Source organism: Mya arenaria, chromosome 13 (assembly GCF_026914265.1).
Source record: "Mya arenaria isolate MELC-2E11 chromosome 13, ASM2691426v1".
NCBI classification, from domain to species: domain Eukaryota; kingdom Metazoa; phylum Mollusca; class Bivalvia; order Myida; family Myidae; genus Mya; species Mya arenaria.
In genome coordinates this window covers 12,021,053-12,035,384 of record NC_069134.1, presented here as the reverse complement: position 1 = coordinate 12,035,384, position 14,332 = coordinate 12,021,053, and the positions used below count along the sequence as shown (strand labels likewise).

Below are 14,332 nucleotides of genomic sequence, written 5' to 3'. Positions count from 1 at the left end.
AGGGGAGAAACGCATCAAGTGTTCTTGAAAGAAGGGGAGAAACGCATCAAATGTTCTTGAAAGAAGGGAAGAAACGCATCAACGATTTTATGCTCGAGTGAAGTTTTCCGGATGTATTAATCTCAGTGAAGGGTGTTTGGCTATAAAAGCAAAGAGTGATTTTTATTGTACCAGAAATTCACGGATTTATAAGTTGAATCATGAAATTATAATAATAATAATAATAATAATAATAATAATAATAATAATAATAATAATAATAATAATAATTAATAATAATAATAATAATAATAATAATAATAATAATAATAACTTTATTACTTTACGCACATTTGATGTATTGTTCAGCTTGAACGATGTCGTTGCATGTGAAGTTTAACTGTCTACTTTAAAGGCAATAATCGACAATTTTGTTCCAGTGCCAAAGGAAACTTTCCATTGTGAGCATAGTCTCACAGTATATTCATTGCATTTCACGATTTCCGTTTGCAAAATATTTATTTGGGATACGACACATTGACGTATTGTTGCAATGTGTCATAAGAGTAATGAACACTATACTATATCTTTATATAGTGATAACATGTAAGAATGGTCTATACAATTATTATATATTTAATTATAATGATAAATGATTTGCTCTCCAACAGTGGAGGAATACTATAGATACTGCTGCTGCTCTTTCCAAGACAAAAATTAAAAAAGTTGTAAAAATGGTTAATCTGTGAGAGTGCAGCTTTAATGTATTTAATGCATTGCATTTTTTGTTTCTAACATATTCATGTTTCCTGTTAAACAAGCAGATCGTTTAGGACCTTAGAGCACAGTGAAGATTGAAGATTATAGTCTTATTCATTTAAATGGTTTCTCAGTACCAACATATAAACTAAATAAAAACAATTACTTGTTGTAAGGATTGAATGGGCAACAATGAGTAAGGTTAATTGTGGTTCGAATGAACTAGACATCATAATCGTCAGTATGTACTTCCGTACGTATGTATGTATTTCAGCGACCTTGCGGTCAAGGAAAACCCGTGAAAGTGCAAGCACTTATTTCCAACGGGTTCCTTGGTTTTACTGAAGGCCGTACAGCACGCGGAAGAGACAGTGGTGGGATACAAGGAAGTCGGGTTTCGATAACGGCCTTGCTCTTATTCGAAGAGATCCCTTGGGTTTTTAACGTGCTCGGTGTAAAGCACCGATACACGGGGTACACTTTTCCACTCACTACTCTTTAAATTTAATCATCATCATCATCATCATCATATTTTCATCATCATCATCATCATCATCATCATCATCATCATCATCATCATCATCATCATCATCATCATCATCATCATCATCATCATCATCATCGTCATCATCATCATCTTTTCATCATCACCATCATCATTGTCGTCTTCGTCGCCAAAAATACTACTTTTCGGACGTAAATTTAATCGATATCAATTCGATAATGAAAATAAATCCGGAAGTCATTTCAAGAAATGGCCACCAAAACAGAAACCGTTGAAGAAAACACACGAAGTTTTAACAAAAACAGTAATTTAGAAGTCTCTTCAGTAAAAGTCGGCACGCCGAAAACGCTATTCAGTAAGTATTTAAGTCCTTTGTAGGAAATATTTTAAACGCCAACCTCTAAATTAGGTTTGCTTAAACAAATAAAATCCACCGATATGATGGCTAACGCTCTTTTAGCTTAAACTTTTTATGTTTGAATCTGCCCATCTGCATTTGCATGCTTGACATTGAGTTGAAATATGCAAAGCAAATGTAAAATTATTCATGCAACTTCATTTAACCTACCTGACAAGTTATTTCTGTTACATGTTCGCTGTACTTTATGCTGTACATGGAAGGACATTGGCAAAGTTACAAAATGTTCAAACAATTAAACATGCTACAAAGAATGTTTTTTTCCCATATCATTTTGTCATACTACTAGTCTTTTCTATGTCCGCCCGAACAATTTAAATTAACCAAATCATTCCACCTTGGAAGAAAGAGATTGAATTGTGCTTTAAATTTGAAAATGGGCCACTTGTGTTTACACTATGTTGTTGGTTTAAACAGTATTTATTCATATGATTTTAATATTTCAGCATATTACAAGTAAAGGTGTGCTTATATTCTCATCATGTTTGTGTTTTATAAACCTAATGTTTTTTTTAAATATCTCCTTGATTAAATTTTAAAGTTTACAGTTCCATGGTTTTGCCCCATGTCCGTACTATTGGCAATTTCAGATTATTTAAGTGTATAGTTTGCCATTTATGGAGAATGGACAGTGGCATGGTGAAAAGAAAAAGTAGCAGCCTGTATTTGTATAGTGCCATTGGCAAAATTGCACAAAGTCATGAGCAGTTGACCATTCCTTTTCAGTGCTTTGAAAGATATCAATGTATGATATAATGGCAACTGAAAATTGGTAACTCAAGAAAGTTTTTATGCCCCAAAAGGTGGGCATATTAAATCAAACCGTCTGAACTTCACAGAGTGCATCCATCCATTATTTTTGTGTCTGGGCTGTAACTTTTGTCATGCACTGATGTCAAGCACACAAAAGTAATAAGTCATGAACAAGACCCATATCCTTACCTAAAGGTCAAGACTAAACCAAGAGGTTAATCATTATGGGCGATTTTAAGATAACTTTGCCAAGATGTTTGGCACATAAAGACGACATGTCGCATGAAAGACCCACATCAAACGGTAAAAGTCATGGTCATTTTTCAATGTTAACCATATGGAAGACTGCATATATGCACATACATGATGGTGGTGTCAGGGCTGCTACTTGCAAGGGGAAATTACTTGTTATGCAAGGGGGGGGGGGGTTGAAAAACTTGTCATGGATGTTCAGCACTCAAAACCAATTTCTCGCATGCAACATTCGAGTCCCTTCTCGTTTCGTCAAATAAAATGAATGACAGGGCATGAAAATTGTTGCAGGCAATTAAATAAATGGCAACCGCCTATTCAAATGCAAAAGATATTCCCAAATTGCTAACAGGTCAATATTACGTCAGTTTGTTTTGGATCTCAACTGTCCTGAATTTGGATACTCATATTCAGATACAGCTCTCAAAATACCTACATACAGTACACCATGCGGAACTACCACTTTCCTCGGTGACTCGGAGGCGTTTTTAATTTATCGCGGATTTCCGCCGAGTACGCAACCTTTTTCCTCGCTAAATTTCGCCGATTTGCACCGAGTCAATCGTTTTCTATGAAGGGTTTTATTGCCGGTAGCGCCGTTGATCGTATCGATTTATTGACCTAATCGCGGAACTCCGCGTTTTGTGCATAGCTACTACAGTACATTGCTTCTGTTAAAAAGTATTAAATAATTAGATAATTAATTTTTCAAAGTACAGTAAGTTTCTTTTTAAAAACAATTATTGTAAATTTTCATCAGCATCGTCAAACAACTGTTGTTTTTCACATTATGTAATTAAACGATATACCATAGCGTGCGTTTGTGTTTGTTATTGTCATCTTTCTCTTACTATATTAAGGTGTTGAGAACTTAATTAGATTGGAGTAATGAAGGTGTTGAGAACTTTGTACGTGTGAATATTTTTCGGTCATTATTTGTTAATTTGCATTTTACCACTTATTAACACTTATTAAATTATCCGTAGTTATCAATGGTTCTAAACTTATTTATTACGCATAAAAGTGTAAATCCTTCATCAAGTTAATTAAAATCCCATTAAACACCATTTTATACATGCATTGAAATGAATAACACATTCTATCGGCTTCAGATCAAACAGTCACACTGTGTGACGTCACAAAACTCACAGTTTTACCCACGAGGATCTCATGGAGAGCATGTATATTGTTATGCAGGATTAATGTGTCTGAGTGGTGTTTTCGAATGTAACTTAAGTATTGCATTTCCAACTTTAATTCATCACATTAATTAGTTACCTATATCATTGAATGTGTTGACTTTTATTGATGATTCAATAAGTATAACTGTACATAATTGCTTCTTACAGTCTATAAGTGTGGTACAAGTTTTAAAGTTTATTGGCAGATTGTTATACAAAAATGTCATGTCTTTGTTTTCTTAATCCCTGTATTGCCCTTGTTGTTTAATCCTCCAATAAATATTTCACACTTCCTCTTGCTACATGCAATACATCGTTTAGGATGAGTATTTACTAATTAACACTAATTGTCAACAGTGGTGTATACGGTTAGGTAGATAGAGAGATAGATAATCTTCGTCTGTGAAACTTGGTAAGTGTGAAAGTTACGATTGATGTCCTTTGGATGTCCGAAAATTAGGTACGCGAAATAAATTATTTTTATAAATAAATACGGGTGTAGCAAAAAATATTAAATAAATTAAACAAAATTAGATACAGTGGGAGATTCTTATCGGTTTTCCTCCGAGTTTCGCGGTGTTTTTACCTCCGAGTAACGCGGCGATTGTAATTATACGGTCCACTGATCAGCCTCGGTGGGTGAACGAATAAAAACGCCGAGGAAAGAGGGTTATGATCAATTGGATGTTGTGTCCGCGATGACCAAAATCCGCCGAGGAAAACAAAAAATGGTAGTTCCGCGTGGAGTGTACTGTAAGTCATAAAGAGAGTTATTAGTATGATTTAATAAGCTGCTTAAACAACAGTCTGTCAATAAAAGTTACGTATTATAATCCTGTTTGGAACTCGCTGTTTGGTCAAGAACAGGCAAGCGTCCTGGGAGTTTGATCATAGCAGACCTATTTCTTGCTATTGAAAATTTTTCATGTAGGAAAATACAAGGGCCCCGAGAGTTTAATCTTAACGCAATAGGATTTGTCGTACATGTTTTTTTATTTAAATAAATCGGCACAAATGGTAGCTACATATAGGCAACATGTCAGGTGCAAAACACTTGTCCTTCTCTCTGGGTGTCTCCAGTGCAAGTCCCATGTTTCTACCCTTTAGTTTATCCCAAACACATAAGTTTTAAATCATGGGGTATTGCATATACATGAAATATTATTAGTAGTTTAAGTTTCTTGTAGCTCTCTGAATGTAGGCATACACTTTAGATCTGTCTGGCACCCCAGGGACATTCATAAGTTAAGTGACAACTCTGGTTATCTACCTTGGAGGAAAGGGCCCTAGCATTTCATTTTTTGAAAAATAAAGTGTATGAATTCCAGCCAGAGAATTAAATTACCGTAGAATGCTACAATGTCTTTGGGGATGTGCATGATTTTAAAGAAAATTTCGTAAGGGAAGAGACCTACTATTGGCCTCTGCTGTTTTATATATAAGTATGAGAGAAATGATATGTTGTGAGTAGAACTTTTGCAGACATGTTCAAATCCGGGAAATATTTTATAAACTATTATTGTGTTAGCTGACACTTTTGCTATTGCATATCTCAACTAGTGCATTATGCATTATACCTGTACTTAATTTAAGCATACTTGTACTTTATATTACTATGCAGTAAAATTTGATACTACATGGTTCAAGGATTCATTTCTCCAGGAACTGCCATTTTTTATTGTCCAAATCTCATCCTTTTTTTGAAGGTTAAAATATGAAATATTCCTGCATCCACAAAAACAATTCGTAGAACTACCCTAGTGAAAATATGTCCAGGTAATAAAAACATCAGAATAATCATAATTTTTGTAGAGAAATGAAATAATTGGCAAGTATTCAAATGAAAGCAAATACGAATGAACAAACTGTTTGTGTTTAAAGCAATCTTATATAATTTAACTTCCTGCCAATTAAAATCAACCATGAATGTAGGTAAAGAGACTGTTTCCTGCTTTGGGTTGCAGGTCATGTGAAAAATAATAAGAATTGTAACTTACACAATGAGCCTCAGTACAATATTGTTCTACATTATTTGTTTAAGGGTAACATGATACATTATCATAAGTTACTGTTTTCCTGAGAACATTTGAGTTTGTCACATTAAGTTTTCCCAGCTAATGACTGATAAGTTTTCCTTGCTAATGACTAAAAGTCTATCAGTGATCAAAATAAGCACAAACTTGCAAAATATTACCAGTAATTTTATATAGCCTGGTTTGTTGCAATTTCTTCAGTTTAGAAGTCATGTTAGCTTTCGGGGCTCCTGATTAGATGATTGATGTATTGAAGTGATCTGTTAAACAGTTAAGTGTATCCAATCAATAGTATCTTTTTGATAATCAGTTTTAAATGAGGATGTTTTTATTTTAGTTTAATTTCAGCTGTTGAAAAAAATAAAAGTGTATACTGTTTATATAAATATAATGATAAAGACAGAGAACACATACTATTTTTATGTTCATTTGAAAGATTGTATTCACGATCCATTTTTTGTTTGGTGAGAAAGAATAAATCAAAAGTCCGAAAACACGCATTATAACACCATCTGATATGAAATGTTTGGTGATGGTCCACTTTTATCACAAGAAATTCAAATCTATTATTGCCACAAACTGATTATAAAAACACCTAAGTATTTCCCCATTATGCATGTGCAACACTGATAAGTTATTTTGATCTTGTTTCTAGATTTGCTGCTTGCAATTCTTGGTTTGAAATGCTGTAGCCTTAGACGTTTTGTTATTCTTCACTGGAACTGATCACTGCTTGCTTTTATTTGCCTTGTAGATTTTCAGCAACAATTGCAGGTCTAGAAAATGTTCAAATTTGGAAATCATAAGTCAGGTTAGTTTTTGCAAAGCTGCATGGCTGACATGCTTAGGAAGGCTCATCTCTCTGTGCATCTTTCCTTCTCTTCTGCGAAACAGATTTTTGTAACCAAAAAATATTATGTAGAAGCTGAGTAATTCCCCTAGTATAGCAGTTGTGAAACATCACTTGTATGGGTACATGTATGTGTATGGTATGTGTGCACTAAATTGTCAAGGTATGTGTACGTAGTACATGTTTACAATGACCTGGGGAAGTGATTTATGAGAGTATCACCAAGCCTACAAGTACAAGTTTAATATGAAACTTCACAAACAACTTTGAAACCTAAGGCCAAAATTGAAAAAGGATATTGTTTTGGGTTACCTGCTTCTCAATATGCCATTCTGTAGAAAATTGATAGGAAATCAAATTGAAACCGCAAAAAAATTGAGTCTGGCTGATTTCAGCGAGGTGCCCATAAACAAACTGTTTTTTTCTCAGGATAACCTCATTGCAACTTTCACATGCACAAGTACATGAACATAGGTTGTTTCGCGACATCTCTGATTTTTAACATGAGACATGTACGCTTATATGTAAAATGGAATTTGATGCTTCCAATATGTATATGAATTCCTGAATTGAAGAAGTTGAAAGAAATGAGTCTTCTGTGTCAGTCAAAAAGGCCAGAGTTGAAACCCAGCAGACTTTACATGTATATTCTTTAGTACTCTGCCTCATTCTCTCTGCACTTCCTTACACAGTCTTAATACTGTACTTGCATGTGTGCATGCACATGTATACTTGTAAACAGCCATATTTGCTCGAACCATCTTAATTCCCTTATAACAGGATCAAGCTAAGCATGGCATTTTTGGTTTGGTATAATTTGTTTTATATTCTCATTTTGAGGACTTCTGAGACTTAAACAGAAAATATAACTTTGTGATATGGCCCTAAACTAAACCAAAAGAATCAAGTTAAAGTAAGTCATTGTCTAAATGAAATAAGAAACCTATGCTTGTTCATTTAAGATTTTTCTAGAAATTAGTGCCAATTAAAATTAATAACTGACTCAAGGCGCACTATGTAGGATGATTTTGATGGAAAGAAACATTTATAAAGGCTAATATTTTGTATCTGCAAACAAGTCATATATCCTGTTTTTATCATTTAAGTCAAAATAATACATTGAAATTAAATTATTAATTTTTCATCTACTTATAATAATCCTATCCCTAACCCTGTGCGCCTTGATGCCTTCATTAGATCATGCTTGCTCTCCAATGAAATTTTCTTCTTTGTAACAATTTTAGCTTTATCTTTTTAAACTGCATGATAAAACGTTTGAAATTCAATGGGGAATCTGAGTAAAATGTGTGTGGGTGGAACTCCTCCATGTGTTTATTATCTGTACAAAATTTGAACAAGATCCTTAAGATTACATTCTGTTAAAGTTTGTGCATGCATGCATGTTGCTTTCAAATAGCTTTATTTCCAACTGTATACTGGCACATAAAATAGCTAGCACAAAGAAAATATAATGCTTGTATTATAGTTAGCCGCTGAAAATTAACACTCTTTAATGTTATTATAGAACTGCTAGTTGTGTATTATTATAACTTTACCAAATCCAGACATAACTATTTGACGATAGTCTTAAATTATAACAAGAACAAATGCAGATATTTAAAAACAATAATTTTGGACCAAGCCTGACAGACACTTTACCAGTGCCATGCTTGTGGGCTCATTCTGATTTCGACCACTGTTTTTGATGACTCAGCAGTCTTTGACAACCCCTTTGTCTTGAGGGTTCCCATGATTCAACACTATTGAGTTGTGTAAATACTTTCAATTAGAGGCTGGTTAGATGACTCCCAGCAGTTTTGCATGACTCTTGTGTGTGTTTTCTTTTTTCCATTTAACATTTTTCTTGTCTGCACAAACAGCAGTTGACCTGCTTTAATTAGATCGTTTTAGCAGCTTTTTTTGTTTCAGCCGCATTGTTAAGTTTATTTAGGAGGTCAGGAATGTTTTGCAGGTTGTTAGTGGTCAGGAAGTTATTAGGATGGACTTTGAATGCTGAGTGGGATGCAGATACTTATTGCTATTTAAGGCAATATTTCGCTTATTCTGTACTTGCTATGTGAATACTTCCAGTATGTAAGTTACTAATTGGGGTTATTATTGGATTAAAACAATGTAGGAATGCATGATTAAACAGTGAACTATGAGACAATGAAACATGAGTAAGCTCCCTGAAGGTCTAGTTTCACTTTTAAGTGTTAATGTCGAACTTGGTACCAGTTATTTTGTGAAGTATTTGTGAGCTGTATTACTGAAATGGACTTTTATACTTACCTTTCTTCAAAGCTGTCAGGTATGTTTCTTTCATGATTTGGATATAAATGGATTATTTTTGTATAATTGAACCTAAATCAAGATTACATGACAGTTTTTATATTAATTTTAATTGAAGAAAATGATAGTTAAATCTCCTTTTTCTGTTGGATGTTTTGAAAGAGATTTGTTTCCCTTGGATATTGGAATAAAGCTGATGTTCAACGTTCAGTGTATATAGTGAGGACTGAACTTTATAATGTAAGAAAAATGGTAACACTTTGACATTACTTTAAAGTTAATAAATGTAGTACAGTTCTAGGTGACATAAAGTTACTCAGCATTATTTTACTTTGTAATTTTTAAATATAAAATGCAATTCGCAGGCTTATACAATGCAACTCAGTTGTTACTTATCATAGAAAAGAAAGGTGTAACAACTGCCATGTGCTAAGCCCTACAATGGGTTCATTTTTCATGAACTTGTAATTTCATTGTTTTCAGGCAATCTGCCTTGACATGGTTAAGGCATTACCTATTACTTGATACCGGGTATATATATTGTTTGGAACATTTCTTCCTCAGAATGAAGATATAAATGCCTAATATTTTTTTTAAACTACTGTAACCTGTCAAGATTGACAGGTTAAGAGCTCATTTTAATGTTGTTTGAGTTTGGAATGGTTGAACAGAGTATTAGAGTAAATTCAACCTATGTAATTATTTAAACTGATATGAAAAATATCCCAATTCCTGGAGTTCCCAAAATATTGAGTAAAAAACCCAAAACATGTACATGCATGTCTTACATTCAATCAATCTGATTAGATATTTGTGGCATGTGCATAAAATAGTATAATAATATTGTATTATATAATCCATTATCATACTTCCAACTAATAATATTGTATTATATAATCCATTATCATACTTCCAACTAATGCATGGAATGATATTTTTTCCATTCCCAAAATTCTGTTGTTAATTAATTAACTAATTTAACAAAAGTTGAGATGTCAACAGGACTAAACCAAATTGAAGGTTTAATTGTGTCACAATTTTTGCTTAACTGTGGCACTGTTGTTTTTCCACCCTGCAACATTTTATCGATGATGGAGAGAGACCCAGTGCTGATGGTGGAGTCGATGATGGTGATTTCTGTGTTTTGTAATCAATGAATTCATATTGCAACCCTGTCTTATGAACATTCCCTGATGAATATGGTATAATCAGGGAAAAAATCAATCTCTGGGAGTTCATTTGTCTCTGATCAATTAAGCCATGTGTCCTTGAATCAGTCTGATAAATAAACAACCGTTCTACACTTGTTAAGTAATAAAATATAAACGTAAAAATGATACAGTTGAACACAGCTATTCTGAACACTGTTTATTAGAAATTATCGCTATTTCGAAATTATTTTTCGGTCCCGATTTTATTCTTTCTTTGATGAAATTTTTAATCTTTAATCCGAAATCGCTAATCTGAAAAAAATCTCTATTTCCGATTTGATATTTCACACCTACGTTTTTATCAATCCTTATTTCAAACTCGATCATTTCATAGTTTTTCTCACCATGCTTGGAATTCACTTGGGGTCGGCTTGAGGTGACAATGGAGCACAATAAGTGCTCTTTAAAGAATGACATTGAGCATGCGTATGTTACAAACATTGATGTCAGAAAATGAGCGATTCATTTGGGTTGTGTGTATATAATAGTTTAAGCTCGAAATTCACCTTTTATTTATACCGGCATGGGAAAACCCAGTCATTTGAATTCTGGGCTATATATACTGCTGGTAATAACACAACCTGAATCTCATTCAAAAAAAGTCAATCTCATCAGAATTGATCGCCGCATTGCTCACTCGAACCCCTACTAAACTAACCGGAGAAGGGCCCGATAACCAACTGTGCTATGTTCCGAATGCATACATGCACTGCTTTTTGTCATTTTGTTTTAAAAGATTAATGTTGTTTTAAAAAGGAAGTTTAATAACAAATTATTTGTCATTTATTAAACAATAATTTAACAAACATGTTTACAATAAATCACTTAGAAGGAATGTATCGTATAGGTAACGTGTAAACGACATTGCAATCTTCACATCATCTATAATTCGAGAACGCGAATGGTGTCATTTTCTGAAAATTGTTTATCAGAAATATTGCTATTTCAAAATAAATTTTTGGGTCGCTACGATTTCGGATTTATGGTGTTCGACTGTATTTGAAATTTTAAAAAAGATTTCTTTAACTACAGTACAGCAGTCTTTAAAAAAAGTGTTTGTTAGGAACATTATCTGGAATTTGTGAATCTTGGGTCAATTACAGGCAGTTAGTCTAGATCACCTTGTTTAGAGAGATGGAGTTGGGGAATTACGGGCAACTAGTCAACACCAGCTCTATTATCACCTTGTTTAGAGAGATGGAGTTGGGGAATTACAGGCAACTAGTCAACACCAGCTCTATATCACCTTGTTTAGAGAGATGGAGTTGGGGAATTACGGGCAAATAGTCAACACCAGCTCTATATCACCTTGTTTAGAGAGATGGAGTTGGGGATTTATGGGCAACTCATCAACACCTGCTCTATGTCACCTTGTTTAGAGAGATGGAGTTGGGGAATTACGGGCAACTAGTCAACACCAGCTCTATATCACCTTGTTTAGAGTGGTGGAGTTGGGAAATTACGGGCAACTTATCAACACCAGCTCTATATCACCTTGTTTAGAGTGGTGGAGTTGGGGAATTACGGGCAACTTATCAACACCAGCTCTATAACACCTTGTTTAGAGAGATGGAGTTAGGGAATTACGGGCAATTAATCAACACCAGCTCTATATCACCTTGTTTAGAGAAGTGGAGTTGGGGAATTACGGGCAACTAATCAACACCTGCTCTATATCACCTTGTTTAGAGAGATGGAGTTAGGGAATTACGGGCAACTAATCAACACCAGCTCTATATCACCTTGTTTAGAGTGATGGAGTTAGGGAATTACGGGCAACTCATCAACACCTGCTCTATATCACCTTGTTTAGAGTGGTGGAGTTGGGGAATTACGGGCAACTTATCAACACCAGCTCTATAACACCTTGTTTAGAGTGGTGGAGTTGGGGAATTACGGGCAACTTATCAACACCAGCTCTATATCACCTTGTTTAGAGTGGTGGAGTTGGGGAATTACGGGCAACTTATCAACACCAGCTCTATAACACCTTGTTTAGAGAGATGGAGTTAGGGAATTACGGGCAATTAATCAACACCAGCTCTATATCACCTTGTTTAGAGAAGTGGAGTTGGGGAATTACGGGCAACTAATCAACACCAGCTCTATAACACCTTGTTTAGAGAGATGGAGTTGGGGAATTACGGGCAATTAATCAACACCTGCTCTATATCACCTTGTTTAGAGAGATGGAGTTAGGGAATTACGGGCAATTAATCAACACCAGCTCTATATCACCTTGTTTAGAGAGGTGGAGTTGGGGAATTACGGGCAATTAATCAACACCAGCTCTATATCACCTTGTTTAGAGAGATGGAGTTGGGGAATTACGGGCAACTAATAAACACCTGCTCTATTATCACCTTGTTTAGAGTGATGGAGTTAGGGAATTACGGGCAATTAATCAACACCAGCTCTATATCACCTTGTTTAGAGAGGTGGAGTTGGGGAATTACGGGCAACTAATCAACACCAGCTCTATAACACCTTGTTTAGAGTGATGGAGTTAGGGAATTACAGGCAATTAATCAACTCCAGCTCTATATCACCTTGTTTAGAGAGATGGGGTTAGGGAATTACGGGCAATTAGTTCAGACCAGCTCTTTATCACCTTGTTTAGAGAGGTGGAGTTGGGGAATTACGGGCAACTTATCAACACCAGCTCTATATCACCTTGTTTAGAGAGATGGAGTTGGGGAATTACGGGCAACTAATTAACACCAGCTCTTTATCACCTTGTTTAGAGAGGTGGAGTTGGGGAATTACGGGCAACTTATCAACACCAGCTCTATATCACCTTGTTTAGAGTGATGGAGTTAGGGAATTACAGGCAACTAATCAACACCAGCTCTATATCACCTTGTTTAGAGAGATGGAGTTGGGGAATTACGGGCAACTAGTCAACACCAGCTCTAAATTATTATGGGCATTTAGTCAACACCAGCTCTTTATCATCTTGTTCAGAGAGATGGAGTTAGGAAACATGAGCATTTAGTCAACACCAGCTCTATATCACTTTGTTTAGAGAGATGGAGTTTCGGAAGTAGGAGCATTTAGCCAACACCAGCTCTATATCACCTTGTTTAAAGAGGTGTTTTCTGGCCTTTAGTTTCTATCCTCTTCTTGAACTGTGTTTAATCAATGTTTTAATGTCTGCATTAATGAACAAATGGATCTGGGTTCCTGTAATGGTTATTTTAAAACATTTCTAGTTGTTTACTGCCTGTCTTTGCGGAGGAGTGCCATTGTCCGAAATTGGTTCAACCACTTAATCATGTTGATATTAGAATGAAGTTTAATACAAATATTGGTTTCATCTGTAAATAGGGGAAATTCCACAGGTATCTTTCAATTTAAAATGCGGTAAACTACCTGGCATGGTTTTAAGGACAGTGGCTAATAATGCCATGTTCACATTGATTTATAGACTTTTGACATGATTTGTGACTAGATTGAATGGACAATAGAAGCAAAACTTAAAAGTTGGCCATTTATCTTTCAACTTAAATCATGGCATGTGCAGCTGTATATTTTGGATTTATTTTATTTTAAAGCATTTATTATGATGTTACATCAGTGGTTTATTATGTTGGAAGTTTGTGAGATGTGCTAATGGGATCAATACTGTTCAGGACCCACACGGAGGTCTAGGACTCATTGTTGGATACAGTACTTTGACTATCAGGTTCCAGCTTTTACAAGATCAAAAATAAAAGAAACCATCAAGAATATCCTTGGTGGTTCTATTTTACTGTATTGTGGCTAGAATATGGTTTACATAATGTAGATGTGAATTTTGTGTTTCTAAACAGTGTTAAGTGTTTAAAAGCTGATGTGAATGGTCAGATCAGTCACATGTGCAAACTGCCTCAGGGACTTTGTATCTACATAAATATCAGGATGAATCGCCCGTCTCCAACGAGTTTGGTAAGAAAATATCAAGTTTCTGATGTTGTATTGAAATGGCAGAATTTGATATAATACTTTTCCACTTGTCTGGCTTTCAAATGGTTAGTATGGGTAAAAGTTTTGAAACTTTAAACATTCGATTGAAGAACATTTATACATCACTATGTTAAATTTATTTGTTCAGTTTAAT

At 34.7% G+C, this 14,332-nt stretch overlaps 1 protein-coding gene across 4 annotated transcripts in view; it reads left to right on the top strand.

The window, feature by feature from the left end:
* The first annotated feature begins 1,473 nt into the window (after nucleotides 1-1,473).
* The window catches only part of LOC128213689 (phosphatase and actin regulator 2-like), a 51,871-nt gene continuing 39,012 nt past the window's right edge, over nucleotides 1,474-14,332 (top strand). The window contains exons 1-2 of one of the 4 annotated variants that reach the window (XM_052919692.1): nucleotides 1,474-1,598; nucleotides 6,635-6,691. In XM_052919692.1, the coding sequence (XP_052775652.1) occupies nucleotides 6,664-6,691 (28 nt within the window). In that variant the 5' untranslated portion in view covers nucleotides 1,474-1,598; nucleotides 6,635-6,663. Of the gene's footprint in view, nucleotides 1,599-6,634; nucleotides 6,692-8,868; nucleotides 9,042-14,028; nucleotides 14,161-14,332 lie in introns of those variants that run through there. The other 3 variants (XM_052919690.1, XM_052919691.1, XM_052919695.1) reach the window with 3 other exon arrangements.